The sequence below is a fragment of the Chinchilla lanigera genome, unplaced genomic scaffold (assembly GCF_000276665.1).
Source record: "Chinchilla lanigera isolate Chin_1 unplaced genomic scaffold, ChiLan1.0 scaffold00127, whole genome shotgun sequence".
Classification (NCBI taxonomy): domain Eukaryota; kingdom Metazoa; phylum Chordata; class Mammalia; order Rodentia; family Chinchillidae; genus Chinchilla; species Chinchilla lanigera.
Genome location: NW_004955528.1, coordinates 2055415 through 2078240, shown reverse-complemented (window position 1 = coordinate 2078240; position 22826 = coordinate 2055415). Strand labels below are relative to the sequence as shown.

Below are 22826 nucleotides of genomic sequence, written 5' to 3'. Positions count from 1 at the left end.
CGAGGTTCGAGCCTCAGGTTGATCCTCAGAGCCCGGGTCCAGGGAGGGAGGTACGGCCGCAGCTCTGCGCCTGGGCTGGGTGTGGGAGGACGGTGCAGCAAGGCTGCGCTTGCCACGGAGGCTTTGATCCCTTCCAGGGCAGGTGGGCCTGCAGCATGGATGAGGCTCTGTGGAAGTTGTGTGCTGAGCCTTGGGGAGGGGGGCTCGAGCCTCGGGGACAACCGCTGCTCTCAAACTTGAAAATGGTCCAGTCTGCTTCTGATGGATTCACTGCTGCTCTGCTGCTGACAGTGTGGCCCACGCCGGGGCCTCGGCCCCATTCCCTGTGCCTAGGGACAGCTGAGCGGGCACCCCAGGCACCAGGCTGGGCCGGCCGCAGGGCCCCACTCAGGACTCCTGCAGGTGTCCAGCAGGGTGGCCCTGGACACAGGTGGCCACTGCCTGCCCAGCCTCCTCCCTCCCACGGAGGGCTGATAAGGGTATGGGGGCTGCACAGGCCAGGCCCACAAGGCCCAGGAGAGGGGCGCTGGGCCCCAGAGCTCACCCTGGCCAGCGCCTGGCCTCGGAAGCTGTAGGGCCACCGTCGGAGGCAGCACAGGCCCAGGCTGAGGTTCACATGTACACACAGCGACCTCGCCTCTCAGGGTAAGACAAGAGCACCCCAGAAAACCAGTCCCAGCCTGCTGCTCGCTACAGACCCACCTCACCTGCTTCACGAAAGGGTGAAATGCACGTCAGGACCAGGAGGCAATGTCCCACAGCAGCATTTCACAATAAGTGCATCAAAACCTCCAGCTAAGCCAGCCTGCCCACTAAATGCAGACCAGACACCTCTGTGGACCCCGTGTGGGCACCTGCCTGGGCCCTGCCCACCCACCCTCCAGCTGACCACATCCCCAAAGGAGAAGGGTGCGGGCAACAAGGCCTGAAAAGCACCCCTAGCGCAGACGCAAGCAACAGGCAATGGTGCCCAGCCCTGTGCTCCTGACAACGCCGCGAGCCTGAGTCGCGGCTGCCCTTGGTGCTGGGCGAGCTCCAGCCCTGGGACAGCTGGCTCCCTCCTGGCTGGACGCCTCCATCCCCGATCTCGTCCGGGAAACACCGGTCCTGCCTCCCAAAAGCGAGCCCCGCTCGCCCTCTCGTGGCCGTTGGCTGCACACACAGACCTGCACACAAGCAGAGACACACACAGAAACCAGCGTGTGAATACACACTACACACCCATATAAAAGTGCGTGCGTGCGTGTGCACATAGACACGTGCATCCACATGTACACATGGGCATACTCACAAACATGTGCTACACGTACATGTGTTCATACACATGCATGCACACACGTAAGCACATGTATGGGTGCCTGTGTCTCCAAATGTCTTTCTAGCATCTTCTGAGCACAGCTGCCGGGACGGCCTCCGTGCACAGGCAGTGACTCGATGCCAGGAGGTCCCACTTGTGGAGAAGAAGCCCTCTCTCTAGCGGCCTCCTCCTCTCTGATTATCTCTCCGATCTCGGCCTGTGCTGTTCTTGAGTTTGTGGAACTGGCCGCATGGCGCAAGCCCACGCTGCAATGGAGACAAGGCTGCCAGCCTGTAAAGAGGTGGACACAGAGCAGCCTTCGAGCACATGCGCGCTGCTCAGCAGGGGCAGCCCAGGAGCAGCCTCCAAGCGGGAGCCGGAGCCCAGGGAGTGCCCGGGCCGCCCTGCCTAACCTTGGAACGATGCACAGAGACCTCTGAAGTGGAGACTTCCAAATGGGTCTGGGAGGGGGAAGAATATCGTATTTGTAAAGAGCAGGAGAAACTTGCGTAGACATGGAGGAAGTTGCCAAGGTGAGGCCCTGCTGCCTCACCGTTGGAAACACTGACTGGCCCGGGAGCGGAACGTGCAGGCAGAGAGTAGATGGTTAGAAGGATGGTGGATGAGAGGAGGGGCAGGGCGTTTGCAACCCATCTGCTCTTTATAATTTCCTAGGGAGCCAGTGTGTGGAACTGAGCGCATTCCATTGACTCACGGGGCCAGGACCTAGCCTTCCCCTGAACCTCTTAGTGGAGCAAGAGTCAGGACTGCCGGGCAAGTGAGGGGCCTCTCAGAGGGCCCCTGTCTGCCTGGGTCTCTGGGACCCTCCGCTCCAAGGTGCCAAAGAGGGGCAGGGCCTGGGACAAGGATAAGCTGGGCTTATCCTCAGCTGCGGTGCTGGAAGCCTCTGACCTCTGACCAGAAAGGGTTGTGTGAAAGCAAGATGTGCCGGCTGGACGCGCGAGGGCCAGGCCGGCAGAGGAGAGCTGGGATGCCTCCCTTGATGCCTAGGCAGATGCGCTCACCTCACTGCGCTGCATTTGCCTTTCAAAGCTCACACCCGCCCTCTGTGCATAACTATTCCTTCAGGAATAGTGCATCCACATGTACACACGGGCATACTCACAAACGTGCACTTCCAAAGAGCAGCAAGGTGTCTCACAAGCCACGGCGCATCAGCACCCGCGCAGGGCGCCGTTCTTTCTTTTCTCTCAGTTCTGACTTGCAGTCCAGGGGGCTGGGAATTTAGCTCAGCGGCAAAAGCGCCTGCCTGTCAAGCGCAAGGTTGTGAGTTCGGTTCCCGGTACCGGAGAAAAACCAAAAAAAAAAAAAACCTGACTTGCAGTCCAGCCGGACACTGTAAGCGCTCAGGCGGCAACGTCCCAACCCCAACACTGGCTGCAGCCTTGCGCCCTGCTCTGCAAACCGTCCTCTCTGCTCCCTCAGACCCATAGTAGAGCTGGTGCTCCCTGCACCCCGATCTCCACCTCGGCACAGGGGTGACCTGTCCCATCAAAGGGCCCTGAGGCAGAAACACAGCAGGACTCTTCCTCCACCTGTCGCCCTCAACAGGAGGGGAAGGGAAGCTTCCGTGCTGGGACAGCCCAGCCCTCTGGGGTCTCGGGCACACTCCATCCGTGACACCCAGCTGACCCGCTGTCCTTCCCCGCACATGTCTCCTCTGCAGAAAGTCCAGCAGTACACCGTTATCGTCCAGGCCACCGACATGGAGGGGAACCTTAACTACGGCCTCTCGAACACAGCCACAGCCATCATCACGGTGACAGACGTGAACGACAACCCGCCAGAGTTCACTGCGAGCACGGTGCGTACCCAATCGCACGGGGGCGCTGGCCCCGAGCCTCTGTCGTCGCCGACACTTGCCGCTCTCTCGTTGCCCTGTGTCTGATGGGAGCAGTGGGCAGGTTGCGGGCAACAGAGCCCTGGGCACAGGTGGCTGGGGCAGGAGTGGGCCACACCAGGCATCTGCAGGGGCGTGGCCTGAGGGATGCCCAGCGGGGCCGTGGCCGGGGCAGGAACCTCCCTGCACGCGGAGGGCCCCTGTCTGCCTTGGTCCTCAAGACCACTGGATAGTGGCGGCCTTAAGGGACGCGGGCGCACCCTGCCCCCGGGGATGGCATGGCCAGTCACGTGACTCTCATTCCCTCTGGATTCCCAGGAAGTAGCCGTGCCACAAGGGGCGTCCCTTCCTGCGAGGTCCACAGGGTCACTCAGCCCAGCAGACACTGATGACCTGCTTTGTGCCACCTGGTGGTCTGCAGGCGGCTCTGGCCTCCACCGCCATGTCCCGGCTCGCAAATGCCCTCCACAGGACTCCCCAGGGCCATGCGAGAGCAAGCGATGCCGTGTGGCCCACGCTGTTTCGTAGGACCCTGGATGCTTACACGATGGGCCACAGCCCAGCCAGGGTGCCCTCCAGGGAGGCAGCCAGCGGGTGCCAGGCCAAGTCCTGCAGAGGGTGGGTCAGCAAGGGCCCCCAGAATGCCCAGAGGCTCCCACACCCGCACGGCTGTGCCTTCCTTGCAGTGGCCTCTCCCACGAGGGCCTAGTGACAAGTGTGTCAGTGACAACAGCAGCAGTGGCACAGCACCAGCTGCATCTGTGCCACCCCTCACGCCAGCCTGGCACCAGCCAGGGCCTCCCATCAAGCCGACAAGGGGTCAGGACACAGGGACAGACGGGGAGGAGTTAAGCCACAGAGCCACACAGCCCACTGGGAGCAGGTAGACTGGACCCCAGCAGCTGGGCCACCAAAAGAGGGCACAGGAGGAGAGGCTGCTCCTTCCCAGTGGGCTTGCTGTGAAGGTGTCTGGAAGGCCAGAGCCCCCGGAACCCCCCTCCAGCGTCCCCATGTGGCAGGAGGGCGGTGGGGCGCGCACACACAGTGCCATGTGATGGGCGTGGCAGGCGGTCCTGCACAGGGACAGGCTGCCCCCCTGCAGACGGGTGGCTGGGAAGGAGCGGGACCCGTGGACTCTCCCCAGGGACCCTCAGCCACAAGGCAGCCAGGAGTTTCCTGCCACTGACTGCCCGGAAGCCATGAGGTACCGGGACCCCGCGCCCCTGAGCCAGGCTCTGCTCTCCTCCTGGAGTGGGCACAGGCAGGAAGGGTCAGGGCCAGGGTCCTGGGCAGTGGATCTGTGAAAACAGGGGTGCCCTGCCCTGAGCTCTGGGCGAGTGCTCCGGCCCCGGACCTGGCTGGCTGACCAGCCGTCCCTCCTCCGCCCACTGCACCTAGAGGGCTGCCGAGCACAGCCCGGCCTCGCTGTGCTCAGCCACGGCACAACTCCGCCTGAGTTGTTCTGTCACAACTGTGGACCTGCGGCCGGGTGGGGCACGCAGGGTTGGCTCAGCTCCTGCATTGTCCATGCCCCCAGAGCGAGGAGCTTGCCAAGCTCACCTCAGTCCCAAACCAGGCGTAAATGCGTTCCCCAGCCTCCAGGGCAGCCCCCCTTGCTCTGACTGCAGAGTCAGGGCCACTTTGTTCTGGGGCAGGTGCTCAGATGCCCCCAGGGACACACCCTGGCCCCAGCACCAGCCTGCTGGAGGCTTGTTGTTGGGGTGCAGCAGGGACCCCACCTCCCCCAGGGAACAGCCCCAGGGCCCTGAGATCTCCACGGAAAACAAGGTGGGAGGAAGCCATGACCACTCCAGCTTTGGTCTCGTCCCCAGGAGCAGGGACGAAGTACCACGGCAGCCGAGGTACTGGAGAGCAGGTGCATGGGACAGGGAAGCACCACAGGCAATGGGGGGGCTGGAACCCCAAAGACCTTGGCCTGCCAGGTGCACAAGCAACCAGGGGCCCGAGGTTGGCCCTGCCTCCTTCCTGAAACAGGTGAATTCCAACTTTTAGGTCCAAGAAGGTGGCCTGAAGTGTGATTGGCCAGGAGCCAAAGTAAGCTTCTCCCGTTACCCCAAGATGTGGCCCCGCACCTGCTGGCCTGCTTGGCTGAGATGCAAGTCCGGTCTGAGGGGTGCAGCATAGGCGTCTGCCCTTGTCTGTATCTGTGACCATCACCCACATCAAGGTGCAGAGCAGAAGAGCATCCAGGCCTCCCTGCCCGCAGAGGGACCCCCAGGCCATCCCCACACCTGAGCTCAGTGGGACGGCTCTGCTGGTGGACCTGTTCTGCTGCAGGTCCTGAGCATGGTCCTGCTAGGATGGCCACCCGCACCCCCTCGCCTGCTCCCAGATGGGGCTTGGCCTCCCCCCACGCAGATCAGACACACTGAAAACACCCCCACTGGGCACCCCATGCGCCTCCTAGAACGGCCCATGGGTCAGTGAAGGGTGAGAGGAAGGAAATTGTGTGGGACAAGGATTGGGTCTGCCTCTCCTTGTGCCGGGACATTGGAGTGATCTACAGCACGTCCCAGGTCTGCATTCACCTCTGAGAAGTGAGCGGCAGAGAATCACACTGATGCTAAGACAGAATTCTGCATTTGACCCAAGGATCAAGGGAGAATTCCTTCCTCCGTGCAGCCCTGCAACAAGGATGGAGACACCTGGTTCTCTGTGACACTGGGGCGGAGGCAAACCCCAGGAACTGTGGCCCTGATCCCCACAAATGGAGAATCCTTGCCTTCCATGACAAGACCTGAGTAGTCATCAGAGAACCATCGTCAATACCTGGCCCAGGTGGCCCTTGGCAGGTGCTCCTTGAAACAGGTGTAGGCGGGGAAGGCTGACCACACTGCCACATACACGGCAGGGCTATTTTTATTGGGTTTAATCAAGACCGATTACCAGAAGCTAAAGAGATGCAGGAGACCGCATGATCCAGTTCCTGCTCTTCACAGTTAATTAAAAGTGATTTTTCCCTCCTGCCTGGATCTCAGCTACACCGCCTACTAAAGGGCAGCCTGATTGTTCTGGGTCCACCCTGCCATCAGCACTCCCTTCCAGTTGGTGCAGGCCTGCCGGGGTGGACACAACCTTCAGGTCCCTGGCCAGGGGTCTCCTCTTCCACATCCACAGGTCCTGAGGTGAAGCTCTGGGGGACACGTCCGACCCAGCACGGAGCAGCCTGGAGATGTCACATGAGCCAGCCTTCCCCCAGCCCAGGGCTCCACACCAGCACACTCCTGGGCCCAGAAATCCTGGCCTCATCTCGGTCCCTCCTAGTTGTGTGACCTCAGGCTGACGGCCATTCCACTCCGAGCTCGGCAAATTTGTCCCATTTTACACTTGTGTGTAACCTGTCTCAAGGAGGGAGAGTCCCCTGGACTATAAGAAGGGACACCCCAAACCATAGGCTCTGTTCTGAAACTGCCATGGAAGCCCTAGCCCTAGCCTGGGCACCCAGCAACTTGGCGCTCTGCCCAGCTTAGCCTTTACTGGGTGAGGGGTGTGAGCAGCCGCCCACGCCTCCCAGCCCATGTGCTCAGCAGGAAAGAGGGGTGTGGGCATGGAGTTTAAACTGCAGTTTCAACTTGCGCATGAAGAGGCATTTAGTCCTTGCTCTGTGCTGAATGATTGTTTTCCCGCTCCAAGGCAAGGATAAAACTGGGATAAACGCTTAAAAGGAGGCAGTGAGACCATCCTGGTCCCCCACAAGTGCCCTCCCAGTGGGGCAAGGGACCACAGGCATGAGGACAATTCCCAGAAAAAGATGTCCAGCCAGTTTGCTGCTATCGTGGTGTCTCTTCCTTTCACTGTGACAAAGCAGAGAATCAGGCTGCAAGGAGGAAAAGCTTACTGGGGCTTGAGCACGTGGTGGGCGGTCACTGTTACTTGTCAGTGTAGTCAGGCAGATCATCAGCATGGGGAGTGTGGTGTGACACTGCTCACATCCTGGTGGCTCACTGGCCTCTAAGACCACGCCCCCTGTGACCTCACTTCATCCTAGGCCCCGCCTCCTAGAGGCTCCACTTCCCATAGCAGTTGGGGCTGGGAACAAAGCCCTCAACCCATGAGGTTTTGGGGAACACTTATCCACCCCGCAGCACACAGTTAGTGGCTACACACAGAGTACTTGCGCATGGTGGGTAAAAACGGTTCTGCCACGGGCTAGGGTCCACTGAATTCAGGAGCCTGGGGATCTATACGTCCACAGCCTCCAGGACTGTGAGGTTCTTCTGGACCCCAGGGAGCACACGCACAGTGCTGTCCTCCAGGCCCAGGCTGGCGGGGCACAGATGCACTGTGCCTCACACCCACCGGGCCTAGCTGAGCTGGCCAGGCAGCATCTGCCGACGGCCATCCTGGGCCCTCACCTGCAGGCGAGTTTCCCCTGGCCAACCCTGACTTCCAGCTTCTCAATTCAGTGCACAAACCTGGGGGAAGAGAGACATTTTGATTCAGCATGAGTTTCTGAGAGTAAGAACTTGGCATCTGAACATCGGAATGGACTCTGTACCCTTAATTATGCGCGGGCACACACTGTGAACCTCACGGTAAATAATTAATTGGAGGCAACTATTCTGAGCACTGAGGTGACGGCCAAAGGCCAGGGCCAGAGAGCCCATCCCCGCTGGACCTCACCTCCTGCCCATCACTCATCAGCCATCAGATCTCATCACCTCCTGCTCCTCCCACCCGGCCAGCGCCCACTGCCAGGGGACAGCTGCGGCCCTCACTGCCTGGGGCAGTCCTGCTCCAAGGGTCACTGAGACCCTGGCACTGCAGGGCAGCAGAGGCAGGCAGAACGGCAGGAGCTCAGGGAACCATCTTCCGAGAGCAGCAAACCCAGGGTGAGGACACAGAGAAGTGTGCCTTCCCTGGGCAGGGACTCGGTGTCCACAGCAATGATGCTCTGTCCATGCTCCTCGGGCTCCTCCAGCTCCTCGGGCTCCCATGTGGTTGAGCCACCCTGGAGAGCTAGGGACAAAGGTCAAGGAGGGCACTGGAGCAGACTCTCCAGTCCCAAACTGGCTCCCTGCTGATGGGCCGCTGACCTGGACAAGCTCCAGGGCCTTCTGTGCCTCAGTTTCTCCTCTATTCCTACCTGACTGGGTGTGTGAGGACTGTATGTGCTCCTAGCTGCCGGTCCCGTGGCAGCCACCTGGCTCACAGAAACACTCAGGAAAGCACCAGCGATAGCGGCATCATTAATAACGGTGATGCTGGCAACATTACTCTGCTCCCTGCCAGAACCAGCGGACCATGGTGGAGAGGTTCACTCCCTCCAGCCAGCCGGCCGGCAGAAGGGGGCTCAGAGTTCTTTTCTAACTACACCTGGGTCCTTCCCCTCCCACTGCTAGCACAGGCTGTGTCCCGAGAGCTGTCCGCCCCCAGCAGTGCTGAACGGAAGGACCGCAGCCTCAGGCCGGCCCTGCCGCCCGCACTGAGGCCTTCGAGAATCCATCTACAAAAAGGAGGAGGAGGAAAGACCACACCTGGTGATCAGGGCCGCGGACCCTACCATACTGATTTCAGGGTGCAGAACTCAACAGCATCACTTTACTAGAGAGAAAACTAAATTTTAAAACACCTCGTCAGAGGAGCAGGCAGCCTGTAACTTTTCCAACTTATGGAGTTAACGCAGAACGGAGGAAGGACAGCCGAGGCCAGCAGGCCCAGGCCACACTGGCTGGACAGGAGCTCCCCGAAAGCGAGGGCACCACAAGGCTGTGCACCATGAGGGACAGCACCGCAAGCCCTCACCCACTGTCAGCATGGCAGGGAAGGTCAGGAGGTGCCTGGCCTCAGCCAAGACGGTCCCAGGCCATCCTGCAAAGGATCCTCCCTGCTTACCAGCAAATGCAAGAGAGGTGTGAGGAGCCCCGGCAGCCTGGCTCCAGAGCCCAGCTGTGCTGCGTAAGGCTGCCTGGCCTTGGTGGTTGCTTGACCTCACTGTGCCTGCGGGCACGAGGGCTGAGGGGGCCTGGGTTAGTGCTTGTGCTCAGTACTGTGGACCTGGAGGCCGAGACTGAGGAGTAGGTCAGAGTCTGGGACTCAGCGCGGGGTGAATCTGGGTCAGAATCCTGCCACAGTCACCAACCGTATGGGTGACTCGGGGAGCTCAGCCCGCTGCAGGTCAGGAAGTCTCACCTCTGCCACCCAGTGCTAGCCAGGCCCAGCGGGTTATGGGCCTGCCTAGAGCAGCACAGCGGGAGGGAGGCGGGAATGGCTCCCTGTACTGCTGCAGTGTGGCCTGGCCCGGGGGCAGCCGTGCCCTGACACAGGGAGGCCCTCTCTCAAGACCCCACACGCTGTGTGACTGTGGGCAAGACCCTTCCACTCTCTGGGCCCGAGGCCGTCGCCTGTGTGAATGCTCCGCTCCTCTGGGAAGATAGGACCCCTGGCTGGGTGGGCCAGTGGGCAGACCTCACTGTCCACCCCTCGGCCTGGCTGGCATCCGGACAGGGCACAGCTGAGCAGGCTTCCCAACTCCCGCCATGGGCACGGTCCCCACCCGAAGCCCCGGCTGCCAGGACACCCTCTGGGAGCTGAGCATGGACCTCGGCCTCCGCTGGGGCGGGGCCAGCAGCCCCAACAGAAGCTCCCGGGAGCGTCACTCATCTGAGTCCTGGATTAGAGTCGCTTCTTCCTCCCAAATACCCGCCTTCATGTCCCATGGGCACGAGGGCTCTCCCTGTGCCTGAAAACCTGGCAAATTAAATTTAAAAGCCCTACGGCTAGGAGAAGGTGAAAGAAAATCCTAAGCCTGGTCGGTCAGCCGAGGCCCTGCTTGGTGAACCGTTATTGAACTCACCTCACTTAAAATACACTCGGCCTGTAAAGGCACCGAGGAGCCCAGCTCGCTGTAAACAGGCCCCAGGGAGCCCAGGAGCAGGGCAGAGTGGGTGGTACAGGGCTACCTGGGCGCAGGCAGAGCAAGGCTCCTACAGCGTGTGAGGGCTGGGCTTAGGACCCTCTTCTCTGCTGTGCTTCCTCCAGGCTGCCTTTGTTCTCAGGTGTGTACGGCAGCCCCCACCCAACCTTCAGACACTCATGCTTACAACGTGGAGCCCAGAGGTAGGGACACCAGACTGAGTCCTGATTGGCTGACATGAGTCGTGTGACATGGGTCATGCACCCACAGCCAGTTACTAAGGTGAGAGCTGCAGAACAGGGATCTGCAACCATTTTCTGTGAAGAGACTGATGAAGACCACACCCCTTCTGTCACAACTACCCAGCTTCAAGCTACAGCAGGAAAGTAGGTGTAGAGGATGTGTAAGTGATTGGCAGGGCTGTGTGCCAATAAAACTTTATTTACAAAAGTAGCATGAGGGCTGCATTTGGCCCTGTAGTTTGCCAACCCCTGCATTAGACCAAGCCAACCCAGTCCCTAAGGAAGCTTGGGGTGATGTGGCCCCTGGACCAGAGGTGGGGATCAATGATCCTGACTGATGTCCTCCCAAAGCCTCATGTGCTCAGAGGCAGGGATTTTGGAAGGTTTTCAGATTATGGGATCCTTATCACTGACTTGGTATCTTAGTTGCTTTTGTCATTGTTGAGGAAAAAATACTTAACCCCCAAAGTTAAATGAGAAAAGGTTTATTTAGCTCACAGTTTGTGGAGGTGTCAGCCTATCATTGGCCGGCTCCAAGGCGGATGACCTGGCAGACTGGCATTGCAGAGAAGAGGCAGTTCATGGTGGGCAGAAGGAAGCAAAGCAAGTAAGGAAAGGGGCCTTAGCAACTTCTTTCTGCCCCTTTCATATTCTGTCTGGCTTACTGGCATTAGGGCGGTGCCAAACCCATCGGTGGACTGACTAGTAATCACACGCCCTTAATCCCAGCATTGCACCATGAGCCAGTCACACTCTAGATCCAGCCACGTCTGCAAAAGCCACACCTGTGACCGCATGAGGCTTTGGGGGGACACCTGGACACAAGCACGACGCTTGGTGTTAGGAGGCAAGGTTTGGGAGGAAGAGGGGGTGAGTGGGCCTGGCCTGGAAGGGTTTCTTTCCCTTCCAGCACCTCGCTTCCCTCTGGCTGCTTCCCACCGCCCGGACGTGAGCAGCTGTTTTCCGCTGTGCCCCTCTCCCCCCATCCTGTGTGGGAGCTGTGGCAGGCGACACGCTGGTTGTCCTTCCACAGAGTTCCCAAAGCATCTGGAGCTACAGGCAGGCTCCCCCTGCTGTCCAAGGAGGCCAGCAGACAAGTGTCTTGCTCTGGTTTCCAGGTGGAGAAACTGAGGCTCATCCCTGGCCGCCTCCCCTGCAGAGAGCCTGGCGCCTCTCCCGGCTCCTGGTCTCCCTGGACGACCACCCTGTCACACCAGGGAGAGCCGCTTCCCGTGACTTCCCAGTCTCTCCTCTGAGTGCAGTAACTGCCTCAGTCCCTGGTGCTGGGTAGGGCGGGCCGGAGGCCCTGATCTTCCACTGGTTTCTGTCTTGTTTTGGAACCCAAGGGGCACCTCTCTGGGACCTAGGGACAGGCCCGCTCCCTGTCTGTCTGCCTACCAGAGGCTTCCCTTGGTTCACTCATTCATTCACTCACTCATTCTTTCGTTCCTGGATGGACAGGGGTCTGCAGCGCTGGTTCCCACACACTGCTGCCCACTGCCCTGGGGTCACCACAGCCCCAGCCCCGGTGCGGGTTGGTGGCAACCCTGTGTCATCTCGAGGTCTTCCTCACACGTGGGCTGGGTGACAGGCAGGGTCCCAGATGCCCGGCCTGTAGGCAGGGAGTCCCAGCGCTGCAGTCCACGCGGCCGTAACGGTGTCCTTTCTGCATTTTGCAGTTTGCAGGAGAGGTCCCTGAGAACAGGGTGGAGACGGTGGTCGCCAACCTCACCGTCATGGACCGCGACCAGCCCCACTCGCCCAACTGGAACGCCGTCTACCGCATCATCAGCGGGGACCCCTCGGGGCACTTCAGCGTCCGCACCGACCCTGCCACCAACGAGGGCATGGTCACCGTGGTGAAGGTGGGTGGCTGCTGTCTGCATGCACCCTGAGAACGGTCGAACGGTAAGGTGCAGACACCCAGTACCCGAAGGTGAGGCTGTACCCCACCTGCTGGAGACAGAGACCCCAGAACAGCACCACCCTCCCTCCCTGCTGTCAATATTGTACTAGGTGAGTTTCATGGATGGACCTTCTACCATTAAAACATCCTCGAGGCAATCCCAGGTCATGAAGTCGTAGGGATTTACGATTTTACGTATAAAATTAGGGCCTTCACATGAGCTAGACCCCCAGCCCTTTTTATTTTTTATTTTGAGATTCAAACTTGCAATTCTCCTGCCTCAACCTTCGAAGCAGCTGGGATTGCAGGTGTGCACCCGGCTGCGAATATGAAGTAGGGTCTTTTGCTAATGTCTGTGCTTTTCTGGTGTTCTCCTGCCTGCTCTGAGCCTAGAGCTCTCCTCTGCGTGGAATCGCTCTGGGTTCTGGCTCTGGGTTCTGGCTCCGGGTTCTGGCTCCGGGTTCTGAAGAAGGCGTGTGCAGACTGCTTCTGGGGTGGATGGCGCAAGGCTGTCCCCCTCTGTCCCTGGAACATTTGTTACACGGCTGTGTGGTTGGAGTCTGGTGCTGCTATTTTAGAGCAGGATAGAGTTTTGGTCACGTCTGCTTTTCTAGAAAACTGTTCCTAATCCAGTTTCAAAGAGACTTACAAAAGCCTGCTGTTGACGGAGTGGAGAGTCAGCCTCTAACCGCAGCCTTTTTCACAGCTCACATGACAACTCTCCTGACCCGGGGAGAGCAGGTGCTGAGTGATACGGTGAAACTGACCATCTTGGACAGTGTAGCATAAAGCACTTCAGTGGCTCCCATTCCAAAAGTGAATGTTAATAGGACTCAGAAGAAAACAAGAGAGAGAGGGTACCGAAAGGCGAGCTCAGAGCTACGCTGGAGGGTCCAGCTGTAAGGAAAAGCAAGCTTAATTTGGGGCTGTATCATTTAGAAACCATATCAGGCTGCCAGTCACACAGAGTTGACCATAGACATTCAATACTTGAGGGTTTTATTCTCGCGTGTAAGAGGAATCAATCTTATTGGCCAGCAGCTGGGGCCAATAAGACAACGGCATAGTCATCAGAGACCCAGGTCTTTCCATCTTTCTGTTCTGTTGTGCAATGCTTTCATCCTCTAGAATACCTCATGGTCCAAAACAGCTGCAAGGGCTCCAGCCACTATAAGAATTTTACAGGCAGGGCTGGGGATTTAGCTCAGCGGCACAGCACCTGCCTGGCAAGCGCAAGATCGTGAGTTTGATTCCCGGTACCGGAAAAAAAAAAAAAAAAGAATTTTACAGGCAGCAGGATAGCAAAAAGAAGAAAAAAGGCTTGCCTCTCCTAAATTAAGGAATGGTCTGAACCCTTAATAAAGGATCTTTACTCATGAACCCTCCTTTATTCTAGGACCTTCCCAGAAGGTCTGTGTACCTCTCCTCTTTCTTTTTCCGGTACTGGGAATCGAATTCATGACCTTGCGCTTGCCAGGCAGGTGCTGTGCCACTGAGCTAAATCCCCAGCCCTTGTCTACCTCTTCTTAGGTAGAATTTAGTCACATGGTCATTCTTAACCAGAGGAGATACTGGGTTTGTCAGCTGACACATTTTTCAAACTGCTGCTACCAAGGAAGAAGTGGGGGCTGCAGGAGACCCCAGCACCTACCACACAACCCAGGGACTCCTCCTCCATCCTCTGTGTCCCAGTCTTCTTTCTGGTTACCAAGAGCCGGTGTTCTGAGCAAGCGGCGGAAGACGGGCCCTGCCGCAGACTCCTCACAAATCCCTCCCTTTACTTCCTCCATGAGATTTCCCACCACACAGGAAAGCAGGGGCACAGTAAGATGAGTCCCCACACGACCCTGCGATGAAATAACCGTTCGCACACTGATGCATTTGCCAAGTCCTCTGCGCGGACGTGTGGGGAGCGAGGGGCTACGCTGCGACAGTCCCACCTCCGCTCTGTGCCTGACAGCTCCGAGGCAGTGGGGAGCCCTCTCTGTGCCCGCGGGTCCCCCACTCTCCAGGGCTCACCAGCATTTATTTTCTCTGCTGTGGGAGCCGTCTGCTTGGGGTTGGTGGTTCACACCCGACCCACACACTTTCAGGCCTTGGCTTCGAGCCTCCCTCTGGCCTCTCCCTGTCCACCTGACAAAGCCCCGCCTGTTTTTGTGCCGCCCAGTGGGGGAGAAACTGAGCGCCCCTCCCAGTTCCAGGAACTAAAAGTTCCCCCAAAACCTTGATGAGCTGGAGGTTGTTGTTCTCAGCAAGGCGCTGCTGTGCTGAGGCTGAGCTGGGGCTCTCTCGGGGAGGTCTGCAAGGCACAGTCAGGCCTCTGCTGGGACGGGAAGATCCATGGGGGAGGGGCTGGTGTTTGATCCCCCACGGCACCAGCTCCCAGGTCTATGCGACCCTTGGCCGCTGCACCCCACCACTGTTTCCAGGGGACGCTCCCATTCGTCTTTTCTTCATGTATTAGCTGGTATTTTCTGCAGCACGAGCATCCTTCCGGGAGGAGGCTGCTGGTCACCTTGAAATGCAGTTCTTGGGGGCAGTTGGGCATGCCAGGGAGGCGCCCATGCAGCAGGGCCCGGGGTGGGGACCAGGACTGCATATACCGATGGTAGTGATGTCGTCCCGGGCCTCAGGAGTCCTCCCAGGCAGGTCTTGCTGATGCCTGCCCAGCCCCCTGCCCCATCGCAGATCCGGAGCCCCCAAAAGCCAGCCACTTCCCTCAGGTGGACCAGAGCTGGGCGCCCAGGCTGTCTGCTCCCAGGCCCCAAGCCTCAGGGGTGTCTGTCACCTCCTGCCCTCCTCAGAGCCCTCACTGCCAGTCAGACCTCAGGGCTCCGGGGGTCGCTGTCCTGAGTTCCAGCCAGTCTGGCCCTCGCCCTGGAGCACAGCCATGGCCTGGCCTCCGCCGCCGCCGCCTCTGCCGCCACCCCTCCTGCCCACGGCTTGTGTGGGGCAAGGGGCCGCACCCCAAATGCCGCTGCAGGCTCCTGGGAGCAGCATCCTGCAGTCCCCGGTTGGGTGGACTGTCCCCTCCCCCAGCAAGGGAGACAGAGTCCCTCACGCGGCTTCCTCCCATAGAGTACAACGCGCACCCCAGGGTGCCCCACGGCTCCAGCCTACCCCTGTCCCCAGGGCCCCCACCCCCACCTGGGAGTCACAGGCTGGGTGCGGTGGCCCGACCTCCCTCAGGAGCGGATCCAGCTGCCCTAATTGAAACCGCAGGAGCAAATTACTTATTGATTTCTCCATTACGAACGTGTTTTATTTTACCTTCCTGGGACTTTTATTGGCCATAATAGTCTTTCTGGAAGGCCTACTTGCTCAGACTGTGACACCATTTTTAATGCAGACACGCAGCGTTATTCCACGACCCCAGGGACACAAAGCAATAAATCCGGGCGCGAGGTCCCTTCCCTTCCTGGCTCTCACAGACGCAGCCCCGCGGCTCCAGGAAGCAATGCGTTTCAGCAGCCCGGCCGGCCTGGGGTCCTGGGGAGAGGCTGTGGCGACATCCAGGGCTCAGTTCTGCAGCCCTGGGGACCTGGTCACAGCGTAGGCCCAGCTGGCGCTGCGTGCTGGCGGGCACCTGCACCCAGGGGCAGAGCAACCAAGCCCAGGACCGATGAGGCTCGCCATTTCCCGCCTGGGTCCCTCGGGTCATTGTGCACCGGGCACCCTGTCAGACTTGAGGCAGCTTAGGCCATCGAAAGTGCTGCCATGGTGGCCCTTGAAGGGCCCGGTTCTGGGAACACGGAGCTCAGAGGTGACAGCCGGTCTTAACCTCCACGGCACAGCGCTGGGCACTGAGGAGGCAGAGGCACCGGGCGCCACTCCCTCGGGGCTCACGAGCCAGCCTGTCTCCTGTCCTTGCCCACTTGCTACCTGATCGTTAATTCCTTGTTTTTATTTATTTATTTATTTATTTTTGGTACCGGGAATTGAACTCAGGACCTTGCGCTTGCCAGGCAGGCACTTGTACCACTGAGCTCTATCCCCAGCCCTAATTCCTTCTTTTTGCAGTCAAAGACCGTCTTTAGTAGCAGTAGCTGGGAAGCACTGTCACAGCTGCCCTGGGGCAGGGCCGGGCTCAGAGCCAGGTGAGCCAGTGCCAGGTGGGACCCACAAATGCACACACACACACACACACACACACACACACACACATACACACACACTGCCGCCAGCAACCACAGAGGCAGAAGGCTGGCTTCAGGACAGCACTGCTCTAAGGTTTTATCACGAGGCTCCCAGGCAGGCCGAGAAGAGACCATAGCAACCACGCGGGACCAATGGCAGGAGCTTCCTCCGCATATTCTGCTGAAGAGTGTCTCGTCTTCATTCCCAGATCTCATGGTCCTTCACCTCTCAACACGTCAGGATGTGTCACCCTCAAAAGTGCGTGCTGCTTACATGACCACACACCGCCACCCCACCTAACACAGTCGCCCGACCCTCATTATCCAAGTTCATATTCGGTCTCCCTCAAAACTGTCTCTTTGCGATCTAAGTACCTAAACCTGACCCAGACGGCTTCCCCGCATGGCATTTGGTTGTAACACCTCAGGAGTCTCTCGAGCTAGAGCATGCCCCCCATGGCTGCCTGTGGGGTTCTCTCATGCTGGGGCTTCTGATGGCTTCCTTGCCGTGTATCTGGTCCCCCGCGGCCCACACTCCCTGCGAGGAAGGCTGTGGACCTGAAGGGTCAGTCCCTGAGGAGGGGCCTGGGGCCAGGAGCTCCGTTCGAGCCAGGAACCCATGACCCATGGCGGCCGGCTGTCCCACTCACAGGCATCCAGGCCTGACCAGGGCTCAGCGGGGACAGCCTACTCCCCCTGATGACAGCTTGACGCCCCGTACACCACAAACGCCCAGCTCTCCACCAGTGTGCACCTGTTGGTGGTATCATCTGTCGGTGACAAATCACAGCGCAAAGGCATTAGGGGTACAGTGCTTTTAAAATTCTACCATTCGTCCCTTAGCTGAAACCCTCCTGTACGAAAGAGCTTTCCTCACCAACAGGGCCTGTGGTTGCTCTGAAATACAGGTCTGTGGGGTCAGAATAATGGCTGCCCCCAGGATGCCCTGCTCCAGGAAGCTGTAATGCACCGTGGTAGATGGCACGGGAGACTGCTGGTGCGATTCTGCGGAGGGTCTTGAGATGGGAGATGACCCTGCCTATCCAGGCAGCCCCAAGACGATCAGGTCCTGATAGGAGGAGCTGAGCCTGGCATGGTGGAGCACGCCTGTAACCCCAGCACTGGGAGGCTGAGGCAGGAGGATCACCACAACTTTGAGGCTAACAGGAACTACACAGTGAGACCCTGTTTCAAAAAGAAAACAAAAAAGAGAAGGATCAGAGCGAGGGAAGACGTGAGGAGGAAGGCAGAGGCCAGAGACACAGGGAGCGGGACAAAGGGACAGAGGCAAACCACAGAAGAACCCCGCCAGGGTGGGGCCTCCCAGCACCCCAGGGACCCCACCAGGTCCCTCGCAGCTGCTGTCACCTCCAGCCCCTTGCTCGGCCTTGGCCACCGATCCCAGTGGCAGGTGCCAGGGATCAGCCCCTGGCTGTCTTCAGGGGTCATTTCCTAGCCGACCACACCGGTGGAGTTGTTGTTTTGCTTTTTCTTTTTCTCGTTATTATTACTAAGAATGCATGGGTGTTTGCATATTCGGAATGCACTATGGATTCTGATGCTCAAGCAGCCCCTCCTCTGGCCCGTGGGGCTGTGCCAGCGGAGTCCTGCTCCTCAAACCTCCAGCCACCCACTCCCGCCCTTCCCACCGGCGGCCCGTGCTCAGCTGAGCACCTCTTGCTTTCCTGCCTCAGGCCAGGAGCAGCCTGCCGGCCAGCACTCAGGTCCAGCACGGGGCACAGGCGGGCAGCCGCTCGCCCTGGGGCCCTACGGGGCATCGCAGTTCATTCCACTGACTGAAACGAATATTCGATTCGAATTTGACTTCGGAGAGTTCTTACTTAACTGTGTTAATTTTATCTTTGCATCTCCTTTGTCCTACATGGTAACGCTTGGGTCTTGACATTCTCAGCATAATTATTTACTTTACCCTACAATATATATAAACCGCTAAAAATACCAAACCTGAGGTCACCACCAACAACGGGAAGACCGAATGAGTCTGCGATTTCTTTCTTCTGCTGCTGTCTTAGAAGCAGTCCCGGGAGGGCCCAGCCCTGGGCACCCGTCTCTGAGCGGTAACTGCCTTGGGAGTCATGTTACCAGCTGACGGACACTTGGTTTTGCGTATCTTGGAGACTGCTTTATATATAATTGTGCCTGCAGTACCGAAGGTGAGGACGTAAGCTAGCCGGTCTCCAAAGTCAAGGCTCTATGGTGAGGGGCGTGTCACCCCGAAGTGGACTTGCACGGTCCAGGCACAGTGACCCCGCCGTGACTTCAGACCTGCCTTCTGTCACAGGCGACCGCTTCTGCCAGCGCTCCGCTACACTTTCCCAGGTGCTTTCTGAAGCTATGAGCAGATACACGTGCAAAACGCTGCGCTTCCCACCTGCCATGTCCCCAGACTCACATACTTGGTTGCGGGCTGGTGGACTTTGGGGAAGCGCCCGGCCCCAAGGGCTCCCACTCCTCAGGTGGGATCGTAAGGGGGTGGTGCTGGGGAGGTGACGGAAACAGGAGGTGGGGCTGAGAAGGAGCGGGTCCTGACCTTCCTGGGTGTAGCCTCGAGGCGTGTGCAGTCCCAGGGCAGCTCCTCCCCTCCCCCACCCCGCCCTCCCCCTCCCTCCGTCTTCCACTCTTGCTTTCTGCTTCCTGGCTGCCACGAGGTGAGCAGCCCACCCTCCCTCCAGCCGGGATGCTTCTGCTCCCCGCAGACCCACATAAGGGAACCGGCGGGCAACGCATGAGGCTGCCAAGGGCCCAGCAGAGTAAAGGAACGGGAGGAAAGCTGCCGCCCACCTCCTGTCCTGTTCTTCGCTCTCCGAGAGGCGCCGGCACCTCTCCCCTCAGGGTTCCGACTGTCCACGTCCATCTGTGCCCCGTAACTCAGTCCCACAGGCTGGATCCATTACCACGAAAAGTTTTATTTTGTGTCATGGCTCCGGAGGTCCAGAGTTGAGGGCCGAGTCTGGGGATGGTCTTCCTGCGGCAGAGCGTGCCCCACACAGGGACAGGCCGGGCACCACAGCCTGGCCCTCCTCCTCATAACCACGGCGGCTGCACCCTGGTGATGGCGTGGAATCTCCACGGGATCGCCCTCATCCTCCATCACTGAGTGCCTTAGCTGTGACTCCGCCGCTAAATGAATCGGTCGCTGCATGAGGAATTAAACATAGCGCGTACATTACAGCACTAGAACGAAGAAACCGTCAAAGGAAACCCCAACTTGATGACTGCTTTGATTTGCGTAGCTCTAACAGGCAGCGCTGTAATGTACAACAGAACACAGAACTACAGCGCTGTAGCCTGCAGTACAATGAGCAAGACGACAGGACCGTATGAACAAGGTGTGCTGTACAGAAAAGACACGGGGCTCCATAAACAAGATGCACAGACCTGTCTGAAAGTAAAAGACCGTCACAAGTCGAGCGGCAGGGGTCAGTCCGAGCAGTGGTTAAACAAGAGTGTCTGTACTAGGGACTGAACCCTGGGTCTCACTCGTGCTGGTGAGCACTCTAGCGCTGCAGTCCATCCCCAGCCCTTTGCTTTATTTCAGGACAGAATCTCACTAAGCTGCCGGGGGAGCTGGGACTGCAGCTGTGGCCCGCTGCGCCTGCCCGATCTCACCTGCTTGCTAAGCGCTCAGCTCTCGGCTCCTCCCGACGGGAGCCTGGGCTCTGGGTCACACAGGTTCACTCTGCACGGCTGCAGGCTGCCCCTCCGTCCGGATCTCGCCACCACTGGCAGGCACACGTGGGGCCCACGGGTGGCCTCTAGTCTTGCGCGCTACTTGGCCTGTGCCCAAGTGGGATTTTTTAAATGCGAGTGCAGCCTGTCTTGTCATGTGGGGCCCCACGCAGACTGCTGCAGGCTTGGCCTCTCGGCCCCACGCTGCCTCTGTGCAGCTTCCCTCGGCCCAGATGTGTGGGAAAGGCTTGCGCAGAGCTTCTCTGGCCGCGCACCTCTCATCAGACTATGGAAGCTTCCTGCAGTCATCAGCCAGAGCCTCCCCTTACCCCACCAAGGGCGTAACTGCAGTCCCATCCCTGAGTGCACAGGCCTGGGGTGCGGTGTCCAGGGACTGCAGTAACAAGTCACAACACACAAACACAATTAGCAAGTCAGATGCATGCCTGTAATCCCAGCACCCTGGGAGGCTGAGGCAGGAGGATCACAAGCTTGAGCCCAGCCTGGCCAGCTTAGTAAGATCTTGTGTCAAAGTAAAAACTGCACTGATATAGCTTGGGGCAAAGGGCCTGGGTTCAATCTCCAGATACCGAAACAAACAAAAAACAGACCGCACTCCCCGCAGCGCTGTTGGCCAGGGGTCTGAGGTTGAGGTGCTGGCAGGTCTGTGCTCCCCAGAAGCCCCTGCCGAGCACCTGTTCCTCCCCAGTCTCTGGTGGGCGCTGGCAATCTCGGGGGCTCACTGGCTGGGAGCCCCACCCTTCCAAGCCTCTGTCTGCACACGGCCTCAGCCTGTCTGCATCTCAAGTCCCTTTGCCTTCCGCTGAGCTGGATAATCCCATTGTGAGACGTTTAACTTCTCCATCCACAGAATGGCATCTGCAGAGACCCCATTTCCTAATCCACTTACAAATACCGGTGGCTGTCTCTTCTGGGGACCCCCATGGCCCACCGCTCCCAGTGGGCGCTCTGGGCTGGAGGGAGTGGGTGAGCACTGGACCAGGGAGGAGAGGCCGCCCCGCAGGGCAGGAGCCCCCAGGAGCCCTATCCCTGCCTCACCAGGGCCTGGGGTCCTTCCCCCCAACCTCTGTCTCCTGCCATTGGCCACACCCTGCGGGAAGCCAGAGCCGAGGACTCCTGGTGCCAGAAGGCAGGCGCAGAGCCACGGGCGGAGCGGGCGGAAGAGCAGGGTGGGGCTGGCCCCGCAGACTGACCGGCCCCCTCTCCCTTCCAGGCAGTGGACTACGAGCTGAACAGGGCCTTCATGCTGACCGTGATGGTGTCCAACCAGGCACCCCTGGCCAGTGGGATCCAGATGTCCTTCCAGTCCACGGCAGGAGTGACCATCTCCGTCACGGACCTCAACGAGGCGCCCTACTTCCCCTCCAACCGCAAGCTGATCCGCCTGGAGGAGGGTGTGCCCGCCGGCACCGCACTCACCACCTTCTCGGCTGTGGACCCTGACCGCTTCATGCAGCAGGCTGTGAGGTGGGTCCGCAGCCCAGCCGGCCCAGCAGGGGCTTCCAGGCCTCGGTGCTGCTGTCCACGAGGAGGTAGCCCTGCAGAGACCCAGGAAGTCGGGGGAGGCAGGTGGGAAGGGCTCCCGACCTCACGGAGTTCACAGCTCCCCAAGTACCAGGAGCTTGAAAGGCGGGCTATGCCCGGATGTTGGGCTGTCTGGTCCCTGGTCCCTGGGGTGCAGGGCACTGGGGCCCACGGCAGCCCACATGGCCCAGCCCTGGCTCTGCTCCTCCACCCCTGCAGGTACTCAAAGCTGTCCGACCCAGCGAACTGGCTGCACATCAATGCCTCCAACGGTCAGATCACCACGGCGGCCATCCTGGACCGCGAGTCCCTGTACATCAAAAACAATGTCTACGAGGCAACCTTCCTGGCAGCGGACAATGGTGGGTGCGCCCTCTCGGGAGGCAGCTGTCCCGGGCCCCAGTGCTGTAGGCAAGGGCAGGGCTGGCCAGGGAGGGAGGCCACAGCACCGAGGGTCAGAGAGCTGCAGGCGCTGTGAGCAGGACTTGGTTGCCCACCGTGTCCCCCAGCCAGGCCCCCGTTCATTCAACCTGAGCCTCCTCACCTGATGGCCACCACCTGTCATCTGCCCATCAGCCCCCCACACAGGCATCACCAGTCCCCCTGCGCTCGTGACTCCGGGGCCAGGGTCGGACGTCAGGTGGCAGAGGCCATCCCAGCCTGTCGCTGCCTGACACTGTGACCTGGACAGCTAGGGCCTCAGTCTCACCACCCACACCCGGAGGCCTTACAGCCAGATCCACAGTTCTGTAACCTTTGTAGCTGCAGCGCTGGCTGAGCAGACAAGAAGTGAGGGAAGGCCGGGCGGGAGGTCAGGCGGCACAGGGAGGGCTTGCACCAAGACCAGGCCTGGAGGAGCGAGACGCTGGGAGCTCTCAGCTGGGAGGCCCCTGCCTGGGTCTGCACCCCAAGGCCAGCTGAGCTCTCCTGAGGGTTAGGGCTGGGGCTGGGGCTGGGGCTGGTACAGGGGTTAGGGTTAGGGTTAGGGTTAGAGTTAGGGTTAGGGTTAGGGTTAGGGTTAGCGTTAAAGCTAGGGTTAGGGCTCCGACTGAGGCTGAGGTTATTGTTATGGTTTTGGTTAGGGTTAGGGTTAAACTCGGGCTGGGGCTCATACCCAGGTTATGTTTAGGGCTAGGCCTAGTGCTGGGCCTGGGGTTACGTTTAGGGCTAGGGCTAGGGTTAGGGCTGGGGCTGGGTTTAGGTTTAGGGTTAGGGTTAGGGTTCAATCTAGGGCTAGGGTTAGGGTTAGGGTTAGGGTTAGGGTTAGGGTTA

General features: G+C 59.4%; 1 protein-coding gene across 1 annotated transcript in view; it reads left to right on the top strand.

Moving 5' to 3' along the window:
• The window catches only part of Cdh4 (cadherin 4, type 1, R-cadherin (retinal)), a gene marked incomplete at its 5' end in the record, with an annotated part of 554230 nt that overhangs the window by 516362 nt on the left and 15042 nt on the right, over nucleotides 1-22826 (top strand). Inside the window, 4 exon segments of the mRNA XM_013507435.1 lie at nucleotides 2985-3122; nucleotides 11957-12142; nucleotides 21244-21497; nucleotides 21774-21916. Coding sequence (XP_013362889.1) covers nucleotides 2985-3122; nucleotides 11957-12142; nucleotides 21244-21497; nucleotides 21774-21916 — 721 coding nt within the window.